The sequence below is a fragment of the Cryptotermes secundus genome, unplaced genomic scaffold (genome assembly GCF_002891405.2).
Source record: "Cryptotermes secundus unplaced genomic scaffold, Csec_1.0 scaffold454, whole genome shotgun sequence".
Taxonomy (NCBI): Eukaryota; Metazoa; Arthropoda; class Insecta; order Blattodea; family Kalotermitidae; genus Cryptotermes; species Cryptotermes secundus.
The window spans coordinates 913,992-941,225 of record NW_019729215.1 but is presented as its reverse complement, the minus strand read 5'-3'; the positions used below and the strand labels follow the sequence as shown (position 1 = coordinate 941,225).

Sequence of the window (27,234 nt, the reverse complement as noted above, 5' to 3'; positions counted from 1 at the left end):
CCGCGACCAGCCGGTTTACGAGCGGCGGACACTATGCCCACACTGACTTGGTAAATCATGTGATTTCATATTAAGTAAGTGTATGAAGCCTGGCCGCGCCATAGCTCAAGCGGTTAGTCGCTGGTTTCCCACCGCGGTGGCCCGGGTTCGGTAAAGTGCGATTTGTGGTGGACATAGTGGCGTTGGGGCGGGATTTCTCCCAGTACTTCGGTTTCCCCTGCCAATCTTCATTCCACCGAATTCTCCATCAACATAATCACCCGGGACAGGTACAATAGGCCAATCAGTGGCCGCCGTGCCGAGTGGACCCAGTTGGACTCAAGCAATGAAAATGATAGCTATGTTAGAGACTTCATCAGAGACATTCTGTGACACGCTTTCTTTATTGCAGAGCAAGAAGCTCAGAACCTTTCGTCTTCTCGTCTGCTGTCTAAAAATTTAAAAAGTAGAACATACGAAACTATAATTTTGCCTGTGGTTCTCTATGGATGTGAAACTTGGTCTCTGACATTAAGGGATGAACAAAGACTGAGGGTGTTTGAGAACAGGGTGTTGAGGAGAATATTTGGACCGAAGAGGGATGAAGTGACAGGAGGTTGGAGAAAACTGCATAATGAGGAGCTTCATAACTTGTATTCTTCTCCAGCTATAATTAGAACTATAATTAGGAGGATGAGATGGGCATGACATGTAGCACGAATGAGGCGAATATGAATACATATAGGATATTGGTGGGAAAAATCCCACTAGGAAGACCAAGACGTAGGTCGGTGGGTAACATTAAAATGGATCTTAGAGAGATAGGACGGGGTGGTATGGACTGGATTGATCTGGCTCACGATAGGGACCAATGGAGGACTCTTATGAACATGGTGATGAACGTTCGGGTTCCATAAAATATTGGGAAGCTCTTGAGTAGCTGCACAACAGCCTGATACTGTAAGTGAGGGCTGGATAGTAACACTGCATCAATCACTCTGCACCTGATAGGTACATATTGCCTCGGGATACTTTCGTTTCGGCAAAATATTCCCAAAATATATATTGCTGAATGGGCCCACGATGCTATTCCTATCTAACCCAAGCGCCCCAAAAAGAATTTTCGACAGAAAAGAAAGCGACGTTGCCACGATCTTATCCCCAATAACACGCTTTCTTTATTGCATGTAAATTTTGAAAAACTGAAAAACAAGATGCCATCTTGAAGCGTAATTTGAATTACAATTCATAGTTCGTGATGTTGTTGGTAGATGTCGTCAGAGCGCATTCAGTCTTTGTAACAGACGTTTGAAGAAAAAAGATTCCTGCAAGGCGTCTGTTACTTTACTTCATAAACAACATTCCTACGTCGCAGTGGGTATAGCGATTAGCTACTGACTGGACGGAGTTCGAGTCCCGGTGGGATCAAGAATTTTCGCTTCTTCGTGTCGTCCAGACCGGCTCTGGGGTTCACCCAACCTCCTACCCAATGGGTATTGGGGGAACTTTCCCCGGAGTAAAGCAGCCGGGGCGTGAAGATGACCACTCATCTCCAACTAGTGCTGAGGTCAACAAAACGTGGGTCTATACATCCACTCCCCTATACGCCTTCAAGTCGTAGTGCTTACTTAGTTAAGTACAGTGACAACTTTAAATTTTCTTTTAATTCGCTTAGTGGGGGCTGGAGTCCATCGGTCCATTCGGCACGGCGGCCACTGATTGGCCTACTGTAGCCTGCCCAGGTGATTATGATGATGGAGAATTTGGTGGAATTAAGATTGGCAAGGGAAACCGAAGTATGTGGAGAAAACCCGCTCCAGCGCCACTTTGTTCTCCACAAATCCCACTTGACCGAACCCGGGCCGCCGCGGTGAGAAGCCAGCGACTAACCGCTTGAGCTATGGCACGGCCTATTTGTGGTCCATAATCAGTGCATTATTATGACGTAATCATTAGACAAATAACAATTATTTTTGATACAGCCAATTGTATTGAATTCGAGGTTAATTTTGGCTGTTATCTGCCAATGCGGGTAAAGAAATTATAATGAAAATTTCTACGAACATTCGGAAGAATTGAATAAGAGGAACCTTTATCGCCATTAATATAAAGAGTGGTCAGAATTTAACGAACATTCATGCATGGACCTACCTTGAAAACGGCCAGCACCGTTTCATTTGTCATAGAAATTACAGGCCTACCTGAAAAGAATAAATGGTAAAATGTAATCTTTTAACTTCCAAGAGCATCAGAAATCCAACGTATTGAATATACGAGTATACATAACCAAACACGGAGAACAAAAGAGAACTCGGCCGCATAAGCTACAAGAAACCAATAGCTGATCTTGACAATTAAATAAACAACGATTAGCAATACTATAAATATAACACATGATCCCATAAGCAGTGTTAGGAATCATAAAATGCAGAGTGCAGTAAATGTTCATTGGATTTATTATTTGTTCATATTTAAAGGAGGCGAACAATTACGTACCACATCATCTTGTTAAGTTACCAATCAACTGCCGTCTCCCCGCAGCTCAAAAATTTTCCACTTCAAAGAAAAACCGCCGTAATTTTATCTTTTACTGCTCTTTAGCTGATTACACATCCGGAACTACAACTATTCGGCATAGCATACTGTTCCAATCTTCCACCATGGAGCCAACAAAAACAGTCGATCACAGATGAACATGTATCGATTAAGATTTCATTTTAGATAATCTGTAATCTCTCCACGAAGTGAGTATATTGCTGTCCGATTCTTACATGACATCCGAAAACATTAACAGATATTACAATAGCAAAATGGCTACTGATAATTAAAAATTATATGTAAACGAAGAATTTGCTCCTTTATTTCTTCTCCCAGTATGGGCGCCATGACGATATTCTTCCATGTTCAAAGAGCGGGGAGCCAGAAATTTACTTAAAGAGCTGTTTAAAGCTCTTTTTACCAATCACCATCAAACAGGGTACCCTAAGCTTTTGGACTATTGATAAGTTCCTGCATGGATTTTCTTTGACAGACAACATAAATACAAATTTATATATATTAAGAATGTTTGCAATGACAGTGAAATTTAGTCCACAGTTTAAACCACCATTATCTAAAATTGATAATATATCAGAGTCTGTACTGCGAATTACCGGTTATTTCGGCATAAGCTAATGAAATTTCACCACATGAATTTTTATTTGCTTCAAGTACTCAGCTAGGAAGATTTGAGGTTCTCACAATGATGGTTATGAATAGTTGTATCTTACTGTATATAATGCCATGTAGTTCTTTGAACATTTCACCTCCATCTTCAGGGTTGAAGAGTAGGTCAAACAACAAACCAGCATGAACCTCTGGCTTTTTTTGGGGGGCTTACTATTTGGCCCTGAAGATGGAGGCCACACTCCACTGAAATGGTCAATTTTCACTGAACTACACAGGGTTAGCCACCTCATTAGGACTCAAACCTGCGACCTTCCAGCTTGTAGCATAGTGCCTCAATCAACTAAGCTACCGCGCGAGGTGGATTTCTTCAATTGACCTAATCCTTCTGGCTGCACTATGTCCATGGGGTCGACTCAGCCTCTCACAGAAATGAGTACCAGGAATCTTCTTGGTGGGTAAAGGGCGGCTGGATGACAACCTTACTGCCATCTCACAACTCTGTGGGCTTCCATGGCCTGCTACAGGAATAGCTTTACCTTTTACACAGGATTATACCCCAGAAGATAGAACTCATTAGGATGTTTGGTACATTCCCTTCCTGCTTCAAAGCTCCAGTACCCATAATCTACTGTGTCATCCATGCAACAAAACAGGTTTGAACAATTGATGGATAGTGATAATAAATTATCTTGTTCATTCCGTTTGTGGTTTATTTAAAGATGCTTATAGTACCTTAGAACATATAGCATCAAATGGCTGCAAAATTAATGATTTGGAGTTGCAAAGAATGTGGAAGTGGTCACAGCACATTTCAAAGTACTATCCTGGCATTCACATGGAAGAACTAGAAAAAAACAAGAAAAACTTCAATTAAGACAGTTGGTGTCCCAGTTCAAGTGTGAACCAGGTGCTTCCTGCACACAAGTCAGGAACCAACGTGTTCAGTAGCGAATGGTCCATGCCTGGAACTTGTCTTATTCAATCACAATTTTTCTTGCATATTTTCCTGTTATCTGCCTTTGGCATAGCCTGGTCTCAGGTGTTTATGTAGCTGTAGTTATTCTGACATGGGTCATCCAGTGACTGTTAGCTCTTCTTTATAAGGGACCCAACACAGTAGGTGTCCCCTCACCTGAGAATGGAAATGGATACATTTTCTGAAACGTTTTTTTCTAGTTTTTAGAACGGTGGACAATGGATAGACTCCAAAAATCCAGTAATTCTGAGTGTTATACACTGTCGTCACTACCATTTAGACTCTACATACACAAGATGCTTAAAACCGTTAAGCATGGCTGTCTCTCAAACTGTAGCACAACTGAACAGTAAATGGACTGCATGGCTGCGCCACAGCTCAAGCGGTTAGTCGTTGGCTTCCCACTGTGGCAGCCCGGGTTCAATCCCGGGTCTGGTCAAGTGGGATTTGTGGTGGACAAAGTGGTGCTGGGGCAGGTTTTCTCAGAGTACTTCAGTGTCCCCTGCCCAACTTCATTCCACCAATTGCTCCACAATAACCCTCACCCATCATCTGGGGCTGGTACTATAGGCCAGAAGTGGCCGCAGTACAAGGGACTTAGTCCCACCCCACTAGCAATAAAAAAAAAGTGGACTGCATGTATACATATACTGCCATTTTTGTTAACCTTCTGACATCATGTGCACATAGTGCACTACACAAAACTGTCTATGAATCATCATCATCAGATAGTGACATAGATCATTACATCATCACCACAAAATTACTAGATTCTGTTTTCAGCATTTGCTAGAAACCAAACTCACCAGACCAGAGGTCTCACTGAACACACACAGAACTTTTCTTCCATAAGGTTCCCTACTCCAAGTACAATGTACCCCCAGAGACATTTCACACACTTCGCAACAATTCATCTCAAAATAATTTAGTTCTTTATGTCTGAAAAATCAAATTGCAGATATGTGGCATTTCAACGCTCTACATCTGAAAGGAACGAGACAGTCTGAAACACAGAGAATTACACCAAAGTGGAGGAAACTCAATAAAAACACTGCCAAAATTTTGCTTTTTATTGCATATAGTTAAAAAATTTGATATGATTCTCCATTAATGGAACTGGGGGACATCCTGTAAACAGTTTAATTTAGTTACATTTATATAATTCTTTTTGCATGGTTACTTCACAACACTTTCAGCAGCTCCTCTACAATGAATGAAATAGGAGGATGAATTTGAAGGAACTTGCAAAGAAGAGATCATGGTTCTATGCAAGTACTATCCTAGCATGTATAAAGGGACTGAGCAAAAACCATGAAAGCCAAAGTCAGGATGGTTGCTGTCCTGCCCAAGATTCAAACTGAGCACCTCCTCAACACAAGTCTAGAGTGATACCAGGCTTTCAAAGTACTTGTCAGTAATGAAGAACGTCACTACAAACATTGTGGTGAGCAGAACAGCTGTATGACTGGAATGGGAAGCATAACAGATAAATGGAGCACCTTTCTATGGCCACAGGATCACCAGGTAACAGAATATCTACCTACACTTTTATTTCCACGAGTTACAATTATCCTCTCCAGCTGCCATCTCTCACCATTCCTCGTGTCAAGAAGTCAGATTTACAATAATTTTGCCAAACATCATAATGTACATAGCGTCAATGACCACACAACACAAGTGGTTTAATCAAAATTACATCACACTGCTCCAAATTATTGTACAAGAAACTCAAAACAACATCAAAAAAGATTACCACAAACTACGAATAGTTTCTCTTCAAACATTTTTCTGTACAACCTGATACTGAAATAAATATTTTAGAGCAGTGATGGTTCTTACATATGATCAGACATTTAACACTCATTTCTTGTCAGCATTACTTTCTTGGGTAAGAGCTATATACAAACATTTTAAAAATGAATTGCATCAGGGCACAAATGAGAATCCAGATCTTTGAGCAAGCCTGCAGCTTGACGATGTGAGTGCACACTGGAATTTCATTCATATGTGGACGAACTCTTAGACAGACGGGACCACTGAGCCTATGTTGGACTGAGGTTCTCTCAGCAGTGACTATGAAGAGCACTGTCTTCTGGAATGTGACACCATATAGTCTGGTAAAAGTCAACTGATATTTCAGAGGAACATACTGCCTACAGCTTCAAGGTCAGCAAGTACACCAAGCAAGCACAGTGAATCATGTGCAGAAAAGCACCCGGAGAGAACAGTGGCTAGTACTGACCCACATCTGCAGAAGTAGAGAGAGCGGGAGAGCAACAGGAGATGAAGGGAGGGATAAGTACAGAAATGGCTGCAGAGAAGACCTAAATGTGGAGTCAGTGTATTCTTCTGAAATGTCAGTTAACTTCTGCCAACTACGTGGCATCACACTCCAGCAGCAGTACTCTTAAGTTTGCTATTCAGTACGACAGCCTTGTATATTGCTGCTCAATTGTGATATAGCACATGTTCAGTCTCCTTCATGATGCAGAAAATGTCATGCTTCTTGCTCCATCTAATGGACTGTATGTCACATGGAGTCATGACTGCTTCCTTCCATGTCCTATCCAATTCATTATCCACTAATCATCCTCTTATCTGAAAATACATAATCTGGTAAACTGAGAGTTATGTTGAATAAACCATAAATGCATCAACAAAACATGTCTTGCAAGTTGTGGCTGATTACCTGTTTCATTCCTATGTCCGTTTGCATCTGCTGAGTCCTAGGAAGTTGTGGTTCCTTATATTTTTTAAAGTGTTAATAAACATGGATAAAATTGGTTCACAACACAAATCAGAAAACATTATTGGTAGCATTTCATTCATGTGGCCATGGTTACACCAAGTACTGATGACCAACTGTTCAATTTATTTTGTAATTGTAAGATCCATGGAGTGTACAAGCTGAAATTAATTTTACTAAATGCACGTTTCATAGATGTTACAAAATCACCAAAATGTAAGTGCAAGTGGATACCTTATTCAGCCCACTTTCATTTACATGGAAAACTTGTTCACACGAAAAGGATACAGAACCAAAAGGTTCTATCAAACAGTAACAGACAACAGAATGTATTGAGAGAGTTAAGGTTCTTGCCATAGCAAAGCTCACTGTCTTCTGGAATGTTGATGATCTGTAGTTTGGTCTTCACAGAGGGCAAGTAGCCCATTAGTACACACATACCACACTACACGACATCACATTCCAGAACATTCACTGATGTGACAAAAACCTCATATCTCCTGCTGATACAGGTACAATTATTTCCTCCCTCCCTCAAGGAAGTTCTGTTGGTCTGTCTGTCACTCCACAACATCGGAACCCATCCAAAAGCACTCACAGCCTAAAATAAATCCCCGACACACACAGATGGCAATGGTTATCAAAGGAGCAGAGTTCATAGAAAGGGGAGAATTGTCCTCACAGATCCTACTCCCTGCTATCCTGCTGCTCTTCCTCCTGTCTGTACCTACCTTTCTACAGGATGCAAAGTTACAGAGAACAAATATCTGCAACTGCAAAAGACACAGATTCATTCTTGACATCTCCCAGGACTTCAGGCAGCTGCAGAGGAAATGTGTAAACTGGGGGGTGTCCTTGAATTCACAAGAGACAGACAGACAGCACTCTTGTTGCCAATACAAACATGCCATTTATAAAATGTAATATTTCTGTGTTCTGAGTGAGTTATAGAGTTCCACCTGTGTGTAAGCACCAAGTAAACACACCGAAATAAAAGAGATTTTGTTGAAACTGATGTCACACCTAGAGTTTACTGAATTTAAACAGCAATGAAGCAGAACATAAATGATTATTGTGTTTATAAAAAAGACAACATTCCATAGAGAGATGGTATGTAACAGTAACAATTATTTTATTTAAATGGTACAAATGTCCCCCATTTAAATTTGTATTCAAGAAGCTTGTGAAAGTGTACATAAAGGAATATTTCTCCTAATTCAGAGTTTCCATACCATAAACTCAGGAAGATGAGCAATGCACTATCTTCCTGAACATGGAATTCAAGTGGGATCCAAGGTTCACATGGAGGAAATTACATTGAGAGTCGACTGACATTTCAGAATAACACGTCGCCTCCATCGTTAGGGTTGAAGTGTAAAGCAAGCAAGAAAGCAGCATGATGAAAGCAGCATTATTACTGGATTCTTGCTTGCCTGGAGATGACAGGTTACTCTGAAATGTCAGTCGCCTTTCAGTGGACCATACAGCAATATGCCCCAGTAAACAGGACTCTTAGGAGATTTAAATTCTCAGCTAGCACAGGAGCTGGTGACTGAATGTATTTAAACTCACAAAATTGTATTTGTACTGATAAAAGTCACAGCTGGCCTGCCAAACAACATGTGTGTGTTGTCACAACAGCGTGATGCGCAGCTGGTAAAAGCCAAGTAAATATTATCTGATTTACGAACAGAACACAGTGTCCTGAAGCAAACACCAGGTGCCTATTGCTTGGGCTGGGGATCCCCTCCACATCTGTGATTTTCTCATATCATCACTGCACCTTCCGGCATGTGACAAGTACTGAGGAGCAGCTGACCAACATTCTCACTTGAACAATTTCAGTATTATATGGTTCTGTTTTGAAGGATGAAGTAAGACTTGCATTGGCCACCTAACATATCCAAGTACCCGAAGCATTCAAACAACGTACACTCTGTGTACCACTAGAAACAGTGTCACACACAGGTGGTATTCATTCTGTACAGCATAATATTATGTTACAAAATGGATGCTTTCAAATATAGGCATGTAAAACTTCTGGAAAGAAAGAAACGAACTCAAAGCCCCATTCTTGTCACCAGGCAGTGCTCTGTTCTCCGCTTCACACAGTACATCCCACATAAAAAATTGTGCTACCAAATTATTGCCATCGAATGCACAGTCCTCATATCACCGAAACTGAGACACATAATGAGCATCAGCCTGCCTTCACATACTCGTCCCTCAGTTTTGACAAGAGTGCATCACATGTCTTCTTTGCATCTCCAAGCAGCATGGCAGTATTAGGGTTGTAGAAGATGGGGTTGTCTACAGCTGCATAACCAACCCCCAGCGACCGCTTCATCACTATTACCTGCATCAGAATCACATTTCATGCCTTGAAACACACTGACACATACAACTTACTGACGAGAAATTCATCAGGAAGCGTTTAAACACTCTTATTTATACTATTTTTCAGCATGTTAACCCCATCCATGGTCCCTTGGTGTGTTATGTTAGAACACCTTAGATTAGGTGTGACTATGTTGGAGACACAGATCAGTGAACTCATCGTGATTTAAGGTTCACCTGGGGGACAAGCTTTCTCTTTGTACCGTAATTGGGGGTCTTGGAAAATATAACCTAAAATGACTCTTAAACTTAGTGAAATAAATAATATGGCACTGATCCATGTGCTCTCAATGACAGATTAATTGTGGGAGGGATTTTCTGTGATCTAGCAAAAGCTTTCGATTGTGTTAATCATGATATCTTACTATCGAAATTAAATTTCTATGGAATAACTGGCAAAGCTAATGAATGGATCAAATCATACCTCAAAAATAGGTATCAAAGAGTTGAAATAAATAATAAAAACTCCAGTCATAATGCATTTTCAAACTGGGGAATTATAAAGCACGGTGTTCCACAAGGATCAATTTTAGGTCCCTTACTTTTTCTTCTCTACATAAATGATCTATCTAAAACCATCAACAATAAATCTAAACCAATTCTATATGCAGATGACACTAGTATAATATTTAAGAACTCTAAATTTGACAACTTTAAAAATGACATAAATATTGTATTTGAAGCCTTAAACAGATGGTTCAAAGCCAATTTACTCTCATTAAATTTTGATAAAACCCATTACATATCATTCACAACTAAAAACAACCACCAAATTGATCTGGACATCAGTTATGCCAACAAATTAATCTGTAAAGTACTTGATACAAAATTCCTTGGAATACATGTAGACAGTACACTGTCTTGGAAAATACATATTGAACAAATTATACCTAAATTAAATGCAGCTTGCTATGCGATGAGATCAATTAAGCCTTTTATGTCACAGGAAACATTGAAGATGGTTTACCATGCCTACTTTCATTCTATTATGAACTATGGATTAATATTTTGGGGGAACTCTTCACATAGTGTAATAATTTTTAAAATACAAAAGAATATAATTAGAATCATTACAGGATGTAGAAGTAGAGATTCATGTAGAGAATTATTTAAGAAATTAAAAATTCTACCTCTTCAATCGCAATACATATTATCGCTTCTCTTATTTGTTGTTTACAACAAAGATAAATTCAAATTAAATTCTGATGTCTATAACATGAATACTAGACAAAAATACAACTTCCACCTACCCTCATCAACTTTATCAGTATATCAAAAAGGAGTCTACTTTACTGGCATAAAAGTGTTCAACAATCTGCCACAAAGTATTAAAAACTTGGGCAATGATACTAAAAAGTTTAAATCAGAGTTAAAGAATTATCTACATGCTCATTCCTTCTACTCTTTAGATGAATACTTCAATGTAAATAGAGAATGATGTAAAATTAAGTTATATTAATTTTTAAGCTAAAATTGCCTGTACTTATGTATGTAACATTTTGACTTGTTCTGTATCCAAAGGTACTAACCTGCTTAGGATTTATAGAATGTAAATAAATTCAATTCAATTCAATTCATTTGAGAAAACAATTTTTTTCTCTCCTTCTCAGAATGAGCTCCATGCCATCTATCCTATTCGAGAATCAAGCATTTCCGTTGAATTACATTACTTAATGACATTGGAGGCAGCCCAGCACACTACAAAATACGGTTGGATTCTTTTCAAACTCCTGAATAATTTTCACTTTCTCACTTATTGTTTACTTCCTTTTTTTCAGTGCCATGGCCATTCATTGCCCCAAAATCACTTCCAAAAAAAAAAAAAGGATGATGACACTTGAATGCAACACAAAAAGAACAAACAGTAACCATTTCCAAATCACACAGAGGACAAAGAAAGAATGGACATAGACAGTTACATGGAACTGCATTGCTGTGCAAATGGTGACCTTGAAAGGCAAAGGTATCAGTTCGAAGAATAAAAATTCCTTTCTAAATACTAAAATGAGACCCAGAACATGTATAGGAAAAGGTCAAACCTTAAAAGGAGAAACATTATATATCAGGCATATGAAGATTTGGCTGGAACCTCAACAACTGTACTTAAATTGGGGTCTCACTGTACGTTCTTCAGTGCTTGTTTATCCTAAATTACCAGAGATAAAGCTTGGCATGGAGAGGATTAAATACAGTAGAATTTAACTTTATGATTTACAATGTTAGCACCAGTGAAACATTAAGAAAATGTCTTAATAGTGTAATTTAATTCGAGTACTTTGGAGGACTGAATGATTTTTGGATGCTCATTCAACAGTCTTAAGGTCTGATCCAGTCATATCCACTAGTTCACATTCCTACGCTCAGGTCACGCCAGTGTACTAAGCTGGGTAAATTCAATTCATGCTGTGACATGTAGAATCATTGCCAAGTAACAGCTGTGTAAACAGGTGACTGTACAACAGGCATTGCTTGGAAACAGCTCTGTGGACATGTTTCCCAGGAACAGAACACGCAATAATGGGAGACACACTTTCTGTGTGGTCCATGCTAGGACTATATAACAAGGACTAGTAGTTCAGTTATTAGCTGAGTCAGTGGAGAGTTGCAGTTGTGAGAAGTGAAAAGCTGTCACTTAAGGCTGGGGACATTTCGGGAACCCAGAGGAAGGGGAACATCCACTACTGAAAGCCACTACCAATTAACAGCTAGTGAAGACTGTCATAGTTATTTGTATTTATGTTCTTAAGTGTCCAGCAAAACCAATTACCAATCCAAAATTCACCTCCTGTCACACATACCATGTGACAGTGCCTCAACATTCAGTTTATCATTTGGCCTGGCCAATAGCCTTACTACACGCTCCTACCAATCCTACAGCGCAAATAGAACCTTATTACGAAGTGGACGAGCATCCAGTGCACAGACTTGCAGACTATTTACATGAAATACTTATACTTTCTGAAAGCGGCCTCCGTAATCTAGAGGTAACGTTCCCACCTCATGACTCGTAGTACGCGGGTTCAAATACCCAGCGGAAGTCGTCGAATTTTTAAGGGCGGAAAAATGAGGGAACAAGTCCTCCGGGAGGGACTTTAAGCCATGGGTCCCGTGTCGTAGCTTTACGGTACGTAAAAGAACCTCGTGTCTCCAAAGGAGGCCACTGAGCAAAATTACGGACGTTTCCCACCCAACAGTATTCTCTAATACCTCTGGTAGATGGGGGAAGCATTATAGATGCCTCTCAGCTAGTAGAGACCGATCTCGCTGGCTGGGTGGGACTGATGGTAAGCACCAGTACCAGTCTCTAATTCCTACCGGTACTGATGCTAAGCACCAGTACCGGTAGGATATAGAGACTGGTAGAATATCATAGAGGGAAGCACAATGGACCAAGACAGGTCTAAGTGCATGGGGAAACCCACCCTCTCTACTAACTAACTATACTTTCTGAAGCTATCATATCTATGCCACATCTCATTTTCCTATGTGCCTAAGCTGTAACACATGTACCTGGTTCGACTTCCACACTCTGAGAACAGGCATTCCTGCGATGATGGAGTTTGGGTCATCTTCAGCAGCGCTGTTGACAGTGTCATTGGCCCCAATCACTAGCACCAAGTCTGTCTCAGGAAAGTCGTCATTGATCTCGTCCATTTCAAGCACGTCATCATATGGTACGCCTGCTTCAGCCAGAAGCACATTGAGCTGCCCAGGCATCCGCCCTATACAACAGAAAGGTACAGGTGGCTGGGGCACATGCACAGGAAAGAGAGGGAAGACCAACTAACTGACTGATTAAACCCAAGAAGCAGTCCTTGAGAAACTAACAATATCTCAGCTAGTCAAGAGATGCTCAACCTACATGTAATAAAGAATGAGGTATGTTATGTGACGACTTACCAGCAACAGGGTGAATACCAAACCTCACTTTCTTGCCCTTCTTCTTGAGCATCTCCACCATCTCAGCAATAGGATACTGGGCCTTTGCCACACACAGACCGTACCCTATAAACAGAGGAGAGCTGTAATACAGACAGCTGCCAGACCAAAGCAGACTGGCGTACTGGTGCTTAATTTGCATCTCAGCCAAGCCACCAGCTACCCTGACTTAGGTTTACTGTCATTCTCCTCAGCCTCTCCAAACAAATGATGGAAAAGCACCTCAATTTTGGCCATGGCCACTTCCTTCCAAATACCTTATAATTTATCACCCATTCTACAGTATAAGACACTGATCATATGATGAAATAACCTCCCAAAATGAAACCGTCAGTAGCTCAGACGACGTAGCATTAAACTGTAGGCTCATTAGTGAATGAACTGCAAAGGATGTGGAAGGGAGAAGCTGTGATCCAGTTTAAGATGCACTCACAGAATCTGCCTGGAGAGACTGAGGCGACTATGATAAAGATCAGTCATGATAGCCAGTCTCTGGGCCAGCCAGACTTGTAGAGTGCAAGTCAGGGATCCTAACCACTCGACTGAGCCATTCAGTTCCGTACTGTGAGCAGATCCCCTCACATTGAATCTACCTCCATATTTGGAACAGCAAATAATAAATTTGTTACTGATAAAGATACCGAACTTATTACTAAGTAAATCAAATCCCTGTAACCAAACAATTACTTTGAACAATACAGATGATACTTTCAGAATAGGGTGGTTAAACAAAGGGGACTGCAGGGGACGGAAGAGGAATTTAGAAACACGAAGCACATACACAATTTGTACAGAGAAATCTCTTTTGCAGTCATGCAATACTTGTATTGCAACATGCCAATTATATGTACCTGGGGTTATGATTATGCTTTTCGCGTTCATAATGTGTTCCACAGCGCCATCCACGTTCACTTCTGTGTGGGTACCAGTAATCTCTTTAGGCTTTCCCGCACCGGTCGATGATGTTCCAAAACCGCCCATGATCACATTTATCAGTGACCGGTTCATAGCCTGCAAAACAAGCAAAATTCGTGAACACTCAGAAAAACTGTAAATAAAATGCAGAAACACAGTTATTGTGTTTCTGGACATTATCCAGCATCTTGCTTTTATTTATAGCACGTTTTTGAGATGGGATTCTGTCTCCATCTTCAGGTGGAACCTACTTAGTTGGGCTCAATTGATAGAGCGAGTCCCTACCTCTGAAACGTTGTGTTTGAAATAAAGACAGGATGATGAATAATGTCCAGAATCACAGTAACTGTATTAATATGCCTTCATTACAAACTTTTAAAATGCAGAAAACACACACAGAGATATGATACAGCAAGAAAACAAAAATTTAAAACACAAATCAGGTACAACAGAACCCCTACTTAATGTTTACGGTTCTCCCCCATAGACAAATCAGTTTCAGTAATCTTGGTGTAAACTTTCCTCAATTCATGGTGCACCTCAGTCAAGTGTTCACAGCTTTGATTTTAATATCTATCTTAAGTATATAGTGACATACATTGTCCAAAAACATCATTTTAAACTCCCAGGAGGTAGAAGTGGACACAAATTTCACAACATTTACATTTTTAAAGCTTGATCTTAAAAGGTCTGTGGGTTTCACAGTTCTCATGTTTAGAACAAGCAGGGGAGATGAAAAGTACATACAAAATTTTAGTTGGGAGGCCTACAGAGAAGAGACCAGTTGGATGACCCAGGTGTAGAGATGTGAGGACACTATTAACATGAAAACAGGGTGTGATAGTATGGAGTGGATTTATCTTGCTTGAGATGGGAACCAGTTGTGGGCGCTTATGAACACAGCAACAAATCTTCAGGTTCCACAAAAGGTGGTGAATTTCTCGACCATGTGAGCAACTGTCAGAAGAATGAACGGAGTCACACCTTGCACATGATGTAGGACAAGATGGCTCCAGAAGAACCGATGAGGGCACCAACTACCGTCATCAGATTATTGTTGAGCATAAAGCCTTCAGCACAAAGGGCCCAGCCTGAGTAGCTGTTGAGCACCGTGATGACCACTGGCATGTCAGCTCCTGTCGACAGAGTGCGGCTAAACTGCAGTCAGTCTGCTTACACATGACAACTTACTGAAGTCTCCATGCTCTGAAACTTCAGGCACTTGAACTGCAGCCTTCCAGAATATGACGCCACACAGTCTGCCAGACAGAGATCAATGCTTGAAGGGACATACTGCAAGCAACTTTCAGGTTACAAGAGTGAGGCAGCAGAGGTGTGTGTGGTGTCACATCCCAGAAGACAGCAGACTCACTTCTTTCTTTCTTCATCTTCTCAACAGAAAATGAAAGTATACATAAAGTTACTATGGGTGCACATTAACATACGGAGCACGGACAGGGACAAGCGCCAAGCCTGAGATAAGATTTTTAAGAAGTGTGAAAAGGAAAACCAGGAGAAAAAGTAAAAGAAATGTCCAATGATAAATCAGTAAATAACAGAATGAGATGGTATGGGCCCATGTGAAGAATGCATGAGAGAATTCCAAAGAAGATTCAAAAGTGAAACTAAATGGAAGACGCCAAAGTCGGAACCCAGTATGAAGGTGGGAAAACATGTTGGGAAATAAGTCGAGGAGAGGAAGGAGATTCAAAAAGACAGAGGTGAATTGAGAGGCTCACAACAAAAGACAGAGAGGGAAACGAAAAGGAAGCTGTGTCATCTGTTTCATCTCCAAACTATTCAACAATTACTAATGTTATATTTTAGCGTCCTGTTGCACTGATTTAAGTCCATGATTTATTTAATCCGTCTTGCAGTGCATACACTCATTCATCTCCTTCTCTCCATCGCACTACATGTTTCGGCATAATAATGCCATCTTCAGGTGCTTACTTATCCACGTCAAACCAGTTCATTGCATGCCATGAAGATGGCATTATTATGCCGAAACATGTAGTGCGAGGGAGAGAAGGAGATGAATGAGTGTATGCACTGCAAGACGGATTAAATAAATCATGGACTATTCAACAAGCTTTAATGAAACACTGTACTGAGGACTAATGTTGTGCACGATGGATGCAACTACCATCCGTTCCAGGCAGTTTCTGTCTGCAACACATGCCACAGGACACACACTATGTGCCCTCTAGCACCAAAGTTATGAATACACTAAACTTTAGCTCCCACACGCCACTGTGGCAGGGCGCCAACCCAACTTCATTTTGAACCCACTGAATAAACATTACATGACTGGAGTTGAAACAGCAACTCAGGCTGTTAGAAGGATTCAGTAAATACTGAGCTGAACAGAATGAAGGAAGTGGTCTTGGCCTACTTTAAGGTACTATTCTGGAACAGCCTGGAGGGACACGATTTGAGCCAGGATGCTCTGAACACGAAGCAGAGTGCTGTCAACCTGATGTTCAGTAGAACAGCATCATCAAATGACCTGTAAACATATAGCAAAACAGGAAGAACAGTACGCAGCACACCTTATGTTACGGGTATACCTCACGGTGCACGTGCTCACAGCGTACCTCCAATCGCCGCTGTCAAAGTGACGCCCATGACTGTAGAAAGAGCAGTGGTGGCACCAAGCATGGACAGTCCAACAGACATGGAGGGGTCCATGAAGTACACAGCCAATGCCCCAATATTAGCTGCACCAAGTCCGAGATTAATGGCATGTCGACCAGGGAGTAACAGTGGGGCTGAGTTGAGGAGGCCCTGCAGTTTGCCATACGCAACCAGTGAACCACTACAAACAATGACAACACCAACGGTAAGTAACTCCATGGATTCTTAAGGAGTATAGAATGGAAACCCAAATGAGAAAGAATATGAAATGAAAATATTAGAGAGTTTAAAGAAAAATCAGCACACAGCAGATGGCAAGAACCCGTGTTAAGAATGAATGAAGAGAGAATCCCTTAGAAGATTCAAATATGGAACTAAAAGGAAAATACCTCAGAGAAAAACCAATATAAAGACGAGAAGAGCCACATAGGAAAGACATCACACAGAAAGAAGAAGGAACATAGGAGGGAACTGAAGAGAAGGAAAGAGAGATGGAAATGCTTGATTGCTAGAGGCCCACATAAACTCTAAAATGTTGAAAATCTGAAATTATATTTACCCTACACCAAATTTCAATGAAACATGACCTCCTCCACTAGATGCACTTACTTCACACACTTTATGCAACAAACAAGACAGAGAGAGCGAGATGTTTACCTGAGAGTCACGCCTCCAATGTATGTGCCCAGGAATGTTGCTGTCTTAACCACATTTGCTGAAGGATCGGTTGCGAATGTCGGGAATTCGTGGATATAAGTGGCAACACACGTGAGAACAGCTGCCAGTCCAACCAGGCTGAAAGCAGAGAACAGAAGAAGCTATCCTTGTGCCTGTCATGGTGTATCAGGGGCACCACTGTCCAGCAGCGCCCAGAGCTGATGCTCTGCTGTTGTATCCCCCTCCAGCCTGCGTCAACTGGTTCAAATCATCAGTCATTTGCAAAGGTCTTCACATGGCTACCGGGGGGGATGGGGCTATTCTTGGCAGGGTGCAGTCCTCCTCCAGAACCCAACACTGCAAAAACCCCATACAGAGTTTCTTTGGGTTTCAGAGGATTTGAACATTAAATTGAGGAGAATTTAACACAAATTTACTGACTGGGGACTATGAAAATTGGATGTTAACTAAGGGAAGGCCTTAAATGAAGGCACATTTAAGTGGGGGCTCCACTGCAGCTGCTCATGAGTTATCATTACCATGTTCACAAACACCTGCCATTGGACTGTATCAAATTTACTTTGGAAGACATGTTCAGGCCAACCCCTGTATATTTTCATCTTTAATGAGCTGCACTTGCTCAATTTGCTCAGAGGGTTTTACAGTATGTCATTAGTAATGCGGTAACAGCTGTTACCTGTGGAATCCAGCCACCAGCTGGGGAAGGTCAGTGATCTCAATCTTCCTAGCGATTGTTGTGCCTATAACACCTCCCGTTGCCATACAAGCTGCCATCTGAGTCACCACGTCGACACTGGGGGCCATGTGGCCTAGTGTGGCCGCAATACCTCCACTCACACCAATCTAGAAACAGTGTTCTGTGCTCTAAGAACTCTCACTTACAAAGAGATTCTTTGGTGTCTGATATTTCCAAGTTCCAAGACCAAGTGTGTTTAGAAGCACATAAACATCAATGGCCATGTGCCTTGGTAACAATCAGGACGGATCACCCTGTATAAAGAGTGCTGTCTTCTGGGATGTGGCACCATGTATATCTTGTGTGAATCGACGTTTCAGAGGAATATATAGCCTCCATCTTCAGGGTAGGAATATCTGTGAGCAAGGAACCAGCATGAGTCTGCAGCCACCTGCTCACATTGGTTCCTTGCTCAAGGATTTTCCTACCCTGAAGATGAAGTCGATACGTTCCTCCAAAAGTCAGTTCACATAAGATCTACATGGCACCACATCCCAGAAGAAGTCACCACTGTGAAAACCTCAAATCTTACACCCTGTATAAAATCCAGTAGAAAAGCACCTAAAACAGATATGTGTCGGAATGTAAAGCGACCTCACACTTACTAAGAACAACAGAGATAGCAATAAATATTCTAACAAAACACCCTGTATATAGGCCTCTTAGAGAGAGCAAACGGTTCATAGCGATTGGTCTTCATAACAGGTAAGGTTAAGGATGACGAACTGGATACAGGGGCCACATTATCCTGCTGGCATCAGCCGTCAGGGAGACAACATGCAAGTGTGCATGAAACAGGAAAATATAAAGGCAAAGTTATCCCTATGCTTAAATTAATAGACAGCTCTGAAGATGTATGGAGGCATGAAGGCACAGCTCTACCATTCTTAGTCTTGGTTGCTGATGGAGATGAGTGGTCCCCTTCTTATCCGTGCCACTTTACACTTGAGGAAATAGCCCCTGATAACCAACATATAGGAAGCTGCTATGGAGAAAACAGAGATCTGATTTCTGTGCTGGGACTCAAAGCCAGATTCCTTGGTTGTAAAGATGGTGACCTAGTTGCTATACTGACTGAGCTAGTCAGGCTTAGCCAGGAAAGCAAAATCAGTAGGAATATTTGGAATGAATCTTCATATGCCCTCTCTGTAAATCTTTGAAAATAAAACAGTTTAAAATAACTTCTGGCAACATCTGATGTTCTTACAGGGGTGAAAATTTATATTACAGTAAACCCTCGCTAATCTAGACTAATTGGGGGGAGAGAGGTCATCCGGATTAAGTGATAATCTGGGTTAGTGAAGCAAAAGGCATTTAAAAAAAAACTTAGGACACAAATAAATGGAGAATTTAATAATATAATCAGTGCTGATGAATATAAATAATCGAAAATATCACTGTACAGCCTTTTCAAAAACTATAAAAAGGCAATACATTTATTCATTGATAGAAGACTCAGAAGTTGCATTTGCTTTTGCACATAATGATGCAGGTCTGAAGAGACTGTCAAGTTCTGTCTGAACAGACAAGTGGCTCATCTGTCTTCCTAAATGCCATGTGCCTTTTAGAGTATGTATTCACCTGCGAAGGGCATTTTTCATATTTCTTTCCAAATTATCTGACACCCGGATTGGTAAAGGTTTGCTGTATGGTCTTCTGTGTGTAGACACTGTGCAGCCAGGCAGGTGCTTAGCAAGATTCTCGAGCAACATACTGTCACTATCTCCAGGACAAATGTAAGGAAAACTTGGTGAGCACAGACCAGAGTACACAGTGTCGTAAACCAGATGACCTCATTTATGATTTCATGGCAACAGTTCTTTGAAAACTACAAGACTTGTGCTAGGGCCATATTCTTGCAGAATGGAAAACAACAAAATGGCAGCAAGTAAATCAATATGGAGACAGAATATGCACATACACATAACATTTATGAGAAAAACACTTCTTATATGCCAAGCGCTGCAAATGTGGGATGCTGCTAACGTGTGAGGTCGTAGCTGACAGAGTGCACTGGACTTTAATTGAAGAAATTTCTTGCAGAAATGGATCCATGGAGCACAGCCCTTCTCAAGAAGCTAACAGCTGCTCAGCTACTCAAGAAACTTGTCTTTTATGGAACAGAAAGTTCATTACCACGTTGAAAAAAGCCTCTCACTCGCCTACATTCTGAATTTGGTACCAAATCCTAGCTCCCCCTCCATCTGTGGGTTATTTCAGGAAGCTGTCAGTAGCTAGACTATATTGTACTGTATTTCAGCATCCTGTTGCATTGATGTATGTGTCACTTTACACACTCACTTCCATCCGTAATGCCAAAATCCATAGGGCTAAACAAAACAACACAAAAAAACATGGACACCACAAGAAGAAAATAGCAGAATAAAAGATGAAGAGTTATATTCTAAAGCAAATGTATTTTAATGTGAATGACAAAAATGCAGTAACATCTTAATATTTCAACTTAAGAACAAATGCAGTGTAGTGGTTTCAACAAGTGAACAGTTGCCTGAGGATGGCCAAGTAAGGGTGAAACATGTAACAGTTCAATTGTAATTTTAATATTATTTTAGATTAAGGAGAAACTGTAAACAAAGTTGCATTAAAGATGGAAATGAGTGCGTAAAGTGGACTATGTAGTGTCACACGAAATGAAACAGCTTCAGAAGGAAGTGGTCGTGGCATAATTGAGGTACTATCCCAGTATTCCCCTGGAGGAACTGAGGGGAGGGGAACCTCTATAAGAACAGCCTGAATCTCAGCCATGATTCACATCAAGTGCATCCTAAATGAATCAAAAAGGATTACCTCTACATCAACCTATTTGGTTCTTACATATTATGACATGTGACCCCTACCTCCCCAGTGGCAACGTAGCGCTCGCATAATAGGCGAGTCATCACCCCGCATTCTCCCCACGGTGACGTCACGAGCGGAGCTGAAGTGAGCCGAGCGGAGCCGACGTTAGCCGAGTCCCCGCAACCTTGAAGCTATGCAACGCGAGTCAACAGCGGTGACGTCACCAAGGGATAACAGTGTTGCTAGGCTATACACCACGTCACAACTAGCAACAGCGAACGGAATAAAAGCCGGCTGAGCAGCAAGCGAGAGTCAGTGTGTTATCAACAGTTCTCAAGGTAGCAGCCTGCGAGTGTGCGATAACTAAGAAGTCAGCGAGCGGAAGACTTATTGTGTGCTTTCGAGACTTAGTGAGTGCTGTAGTACAGTTATATTTGAAAGTGTGTAATTCAGGGAGACTTGTATAGCTCCCGCGTTATTAGTACGTGAAGACTTTGGTTGTAGGGTTTGTAAAGTGTGGAAACCCGCAACTGTGTTATAATTCATTGTAGCCGTTTCTTGTAGATTGTTGAATAAACCAATTAACGATCTCTACGGCGTATTCTGTAATGAAACACGTTACAATATGTTTTTAAATTTCACTTTAATATTATCCTCACACATGCACCTGGGTCTATCAAGAGTCCCTTCTCTTCAGGTTCTCTGATGGACCACTAAGTGTACGGACCGAAGCAAGAGCCACTTCTCACCATGCCAAGGCTGTTTCCCAGCCTGGATGTCGTCTGGGTGCTGAGGCCAGCCAGAGCTCCTATACAGCACAGTGATGATGCCAAGTAAGCCATCTGGTGAATTTCATCATAACCATTTGCCGCACCCCATCCATAGAGCCCCAGAAAAGCTGCTCCAGGGATTGCGTACAAGATGTTGTACTCAGGCGGGTCTGTGGGCCTGAAATACAGCCGCAGGAACAGTGTGATATGAGGCACGGTGGAATTACAAACCAGAAATACAGGTAAGTTTGGTTAGAACATGTAGCCCTTTAAATTAAAAATGTCAGAATGATAGTTACGTACATTTAAAGAGGGTGAGATAAACAAATTCAACTGCAATTACAAAAAAAAAAAAAAAAATCATAACAACTACACACGACACAATAAGAGGGACTACCCATGACCATAGGACACATGGGTGCATACACTAGGAAATATCCCAAAAATTGAACTTATGGATAAAAGCACAGCATTTTCACCAGCAATTTTTGAGACACCTGAAAATGACCAATGTTGTTCAAAACAAATAGCCAAAGTAAGTAAAGCTATCGCTGTAATAGGCCGTGGGGTTGTAAAACGTCAAAAGGCTACCAATTTTCTAGACAATTGGCTTACAAATATGGAGTGGTCAGATTGTCAGCCTTATGTGCTGGCTGCCTTTTACCCTCAGGAAGATATATTTTATTATAGGAAAGAAAGGAAGAAAAGAAAATGCTGCAGAACATATCTCCTGCTGTTTAGTATTGCTCCATTTCACATCAGTCTTCATGCCATGTCTGCAGCACAGGTATTTCCAACAGACAGGTTTCGCTGTGGCCTGGCAACAGCATACAACAGGTCATGGCAGTATGCAGCGCCCAGTGATGTATCTGCCACACGCAGCAAGAGCTCATTAGGTTGCATGCACCCTCACCTTCTGAACATGTCCAGCATGCGTTGTGTTACCACGAAACCTCCGAACACGTTGATGAACGAAACAAAAGCTGCCGTTGCCCCCAGCATCTGCAAACGAGATGCACCTGAGGTACACCATGGTTTCAAATTACAAACACAAATTCCATATATGTAACAGAATCAAGGATTATTAAGAATGTGGTCTTCTGAGGTACAATGCTGTGTAGTCTGTTAGGTAGGTACCAATATTTCGATGGAACTTCCTGCCTCCATCTTCAAGGTAGAATGCTAAGATGAGCAAGAGAAAAATGGTACATATATAGGGAGAGGGGAACTGAGATAGAGGCGTTGAGCAAGCCAACAGGAGTTAAGAGTGAGTTTAGAAACAGGGAGCACCATCCCTCATGCTGTTCCCCTTACTCCCATGCCAGCCCGTCCTGCCCTCCCACTCCTTGCTGATGATACAGGGAGCACCACACCACAAGAAACTATTCCCCCAGTTGCCACCCTCAGAACCGGCCCCCGCACTGCGGCCTTCAATGATCTATTGTGCTTAAATAAATGGTTACTTTTATGCTGTTTGTTGCTTGGCAACTGTATAATGTTCAAAACAATAACCATTGCAACACAACAGCACTAACAGAATGCCGCTGAATGGGAACATTATACTCATAAGGTTATCACAATACATGGGCAGCTTCACCACATCCGCACAGCTTATTCCAAGAACAATGCAGGCAAAGGAAGCACACTTTTGCTAGTTACATATGTAGATGAAGCTTCTGTCCCTCAGCTGTCTCAATTTCTACAGGTAACTCTACTTGCAGGCTCATGTGACAAAGCTTACCTGTGGTGTTGTCTCAGGCAACGCAGTACCCCCCATGAGCAACATCCCTCCGACAGCTGTGATGCCAGAAATAGCGTTCGTGACAGACATAAGTGGTGAGTGAAGGGCGGGGGTCACTCCCCACACAGTGTGATAGCCGACGATGCCAGCCAGTCCAAATGTCGTCATCATCGTTGTGAAGGCAGGGTTTGGCGACACCATTCCCAGGCTCAGCAACCCCCCCAACCCTGCAACACACACACACACAAATCATAGCTCTTTGCTCTTTCATGTTGGACACAACCGCGCTTCCCACTGGTCACAAAATGATCTATCAACTGCGGAGGTTATTTAGAATCTAATGAAATAAAAGGCTAATGCATATATTGAACAAAAAATAATTTGGAAGGAAAGGTCATTTCTGCTTCAAGACAAATGGACAGGGCAGAATATGGCAGTTAAAAGCCTCAGCCTATTTCAGGGAAATATTCTGGTGTTTGGCAGGATGACTAAGGAAAACCATATTTAAGTTACTTAGGCTGACCTTCTCAATGTGATATGACAGCAGTAGTTGAGAGAGTTCTTCGTTACTAATAGAAATATCAGTCTCCGCTTTATATTCTCAGATGAACAGGCTGTTAGGGGTCAATGAATTTATTCTCTACAAACCTACAATGAGGCCACAGAGGGAAATCCCATGAATCAATGACGTCCACACCTCCTTTGTGGGGTTATGCGTACTCTCTGATGTACCTCCCTACATCCCCCTCCAGGCCACCAACTCTGTTTATATAAGTGTTGGTAGTGACAATGTGACAAGTGCTTTAGGCTGTCTGACATCAGCGAGAGGGGGGCTGGAGGGGGAGGGGAGCTTTCATTAGATTGTAGTCTTCTGGGTTACGACGCCACATAGTATGGTAAATAATAATCAACACCTCAAAAAAAAAACATACCGCATCCATCTTCAGGTAGAAGTGAACAGTACCCTGAGGACGAATACAATACATCCCCCCAGAATGCTGGTGCCTATGTATGACACTACATGGCGTATAATGTTGAAGAGCATACTCCCAAAGAAGATGCTTAGATGCACACTGTCTCACAAAGGGGAACCTGGAGAGGTCTGGCTTCTTTTGGGTGTGGATGATGCTCTGACTGACGTCCTTACAGCCTGGAACTTCAAGCCTCATTATAGAGCGAGCAGAACTTCTGCCACTTAGAATAATGGATATGGCAGTCACGGAGACTTCTTTCTTAAATATCTGACAATGGGACTCTTCTTCCTACTTTTCATTGACACATCTTTGGAGAAACTACCTAGTGAGGCACTGGCCTTGGGTAGGAAAAAGTGCAGACTCTAAGAGAACTGCTGAGAGGGAACCTACACACTATGGGCTTGCTGCGGAGTACCACATGCAGGAGAAGGAATCCTCATGTCATACATGTTTCCAGTGCCATACAGTTAGAGCTAACAAGCATCAGGAGGGCCTCAGTCAGGATCGTTCTGACTCGATCAATGTGGTTACAGCTCTTTGCAGGACCCTAATGAAACTGGTAGCACAGAATGGACCCAACAGTGGTCTGAGTGCTGGGGGCCATTGAGACAGCTGTATCCCAGTCTCAGAAAGGGACTCACAAATGCAAGTAGTTACCAAACTTATACATATGGCAAAGATGAAGAGCCATGTGGCATGTTACCTCCAGTATACATTGCAGCATCTTTGAGTGTGTTGGCAAAGTAGTTGGGCTCAAGTGGAACTGGCTTCTCTGCAGTTGGTTTAGGGGCTGGAGCTGGGGCAGCACCAGGAGCAGGTGTTGGTGGGGGAGGAGGGGGCCACAGGAGCTGCCCATTTTGCACTATGATGCTACCGCGCACGACCTCGTCTTCAAGGGAGATTTGAAAGTGGTCCTTTGTACCTGCAACATGTCCAACAATGCTTTACACTTGCTGCTCCTGCATCTTGGCTCATTCTAAACTTCTTCCACAAATCTTTTTATCCACAGTAAACCCTCACTAATCCAGAATAACTGGCGGAGACGTCATACGGATTAAGCAAAAATCCAGATTAATGAAGCAAAAGATAGCCCTAATAGGAAAAAAAATTAGAAAACAAATAAATGGAAATTTTAATAATACAGATAGCGCTGCTGGAAATAAATAAAAAAATATCACTGCAGCAATTTCCTCCTCTGCCAGAAGCTGAAATCCAGGGTTTCCTTCATCCAGCTCAAGCCAATCCTGGATATTTCCTTGCGTGGTTTCAGTCTCTCCAGCTGCCTTCAACGCAGTCTGAAAGTCCTCTTGCTCCTAATTCCCATGTGTCTTTTAAAGTATGTACTCAACTGTGTTCAGAATTTTCCATTTTTCTCATTTCTATCAGGATTATCCAGACATCTGGACTAACTGTAACTGGATTAGCAAGGGTTTACTGTATTTATTTAATGACACTGCCAGGAGTTCAGGTTATATGGCATCAAATGATAGGGTGCACAGTGAATGTATGAATTGGAAAGAACACGGATGGAAGCAGTCACAGCGTACTCTGGGGAACCGTCCTGGCATTTATTGGAACTGAGGGGGGAGTCCTGGTAACAGAATCTCAGCTAAGAAAGGACCTCCCAAAACAAAAGCACTAACCACTCAGTAAACTTGTTTGCTGAAACACCATTACTTTCAGATTATGCTAGAAGTCACTGCATGAGAGCAGGCGCAGGTGTGCACAAGTAAAGCTGCACACTCACCGATGCTGAGCAGAAACTTTGATATGTTGTTGGCATAAAGGGTGGAGCTCTGTGTTGGCAAGCGACTTGACAGATCCGTCAGCCCAATGTGGATGACATCTTTGTGCACGTACACCTCTCCAGCTCTTGTTGTCTCCACGTTCCCACCGGTCTCTGCTGCCAGGTCCACGATTACACTCCCTGGTCGCATGGCCTCTACGTGTTCCTACCAACAAAATCAAATTTCAGCTGACCATAGCTTCACGGCTCAATACTAAAATAAGGACGAGAAAAAGTTAAAGTCATGGGTTGCAAAAGCATACAGGAGAGGAAAGTCAGGACAGCAGTACCAACAGGAACTGAAACAACTATCAAAGCAGTTGCTATTAGAAAAGAAAAACAAAGGAGAAATTTTTAAGGTCTATACTAAAAAATGAAGGTAAGCGCTGGACTGAGTTCTACAAGAATGTAAAAGACACAAAGGCAATATGGAAAATATTCCTGCAATCAAAGATTATAATGGACAGCTCATTACTGATTCAACAGAAAAGGCTAACTCCTTTAATTTCTATTATTCTTCAGTATTCAGCTGTGAGAGCGGCCTCCATAGTCTAGAGGTAACGTTCCCACCTCATGACTCGTTGTACGCGGGTTCAAACCTGGTGGAGGTCATGGAATTTTTAAGGGTGGAAAAATTCAGGGAACAAGTCCTCCGGGAGGGACTTTAAGCCATGGGTCCCATGTCGTAGCTTTACGGCACGTAAAAGAACCTCATGTCTCAAGGAGGCCTCTGAGCTAAATTATCGGACATTTACTGCCCAACAAGAGTCTCTAACACCTCTGGTAGATGGGGGAAGCATCAGGTACCGCTGAGCCAGTAGAGGCCAAACTCGCTGGCTGAGTCGGGGCTGATGGCATGCACCAGTACCGGTAGGGTATAGAGACTGGTAGAACATCAAAGGGGGACATACAATAGACTACTAGTCGCGGTGCATGGGGAAACCCACTCCCTCCAATAATAATAATAATAATAATAATAATAATAATAATTCA

At 41.8% G+C, this 27,234-nt stretch overlaps 2 protein-coding genes across 9 annotated transcripts in view; both read right to left on the bottom strand.

Moving 5' to 3' along the window:
• The window catches only part of LOC111865497 (matrix metalloproteinase-19-like), a 76,518-nt gene extending 73,741 nt beyond the window's left edge, over window positions 1–2,777 (bottom strand). For 3 of the 4 annotated variants that reach the window (XM_033751836.1, XM_033751842.1, XM_033751841.1), the window contains exons 1-2: window positions 2,476–2,774; window positions 2,131–2,180 (exon numbers count right to left, since the gene is read on the bottom strand). The gene's annotated coding sequence lies outside the window, so the exon portion shown is untranslated. Of the gene's footprint in view, window positions 1–2,130; window positions 2,181–2,475 lie in introns of all 4 variants that reach the window. The other variant, XM_033751843.1, reaches the window with a different exon arrangement.
• Window positions 2,778–5,179: 2,402 nt separating this feature from the next.
• The window catches only part of LOC111865491 (NAD(P) transhydrogenase, mitochondrial), a 46,512-nt gene continuing 24,457 nt past the window's right edge, over window positions 5,180–27,234 (bottom strand). For all 5 annotated transcript variants that reach the window (XM_023853579.2, XM_023853581.2, XM_023853582.2 and 2 more), the window contains 13 exons: window positions 26,203–26,407; window positions 25,159–25,377; window positions 23,482–23,708; window positions 22,654–22,742; window positions 21,720–21,918; window positions 18,112–18,278; window positions 17,415–17,552; window positions 16,718–16,938; window positions 15,105–15,256; window positions 14,057–14,216; window positions 13,167–13,271; window positions 12,777–12,988; window positions 5,180–9,225 (listed from right to left, as the gene is read on the bottom strand). In XM_023853579.2, the coding sequence (XP_023709347.1) occupies window positions 9,070–9,225; window positions 12,777–12,988; window positions 13,167–13,271; window positions 14,057–14,216; window positions 15,105–15,256; window positions 16,718–16,938; window positions 17,415–17,552; window positions 18,112–18,278; window positions 21,720–21,918; window positions 22,654–22,742; window positions 23,482–23,708; window positions 25,159–25,377; window positions 26,203–26,407 (2,250 nt within the window). In that variant the 3' untranslated portion in view covers window positions 5,180–9,069. The remainder of the gene's footprint in view (window positions 9,226–12,776; window positions 12,989–13,166; window positions 13,272–14,056; window positions 14,217–15,104; window positions 15,257–16,717; window positions 16,939–17,414; window positions 17,553–18,111; window positions 18,279–21,719; window positions 21,919–22,653; window positions 22,743–23,481; window positions 23,709–25,158; window positions 25,378–26,202; window positions 26,408–27,234) is intronic.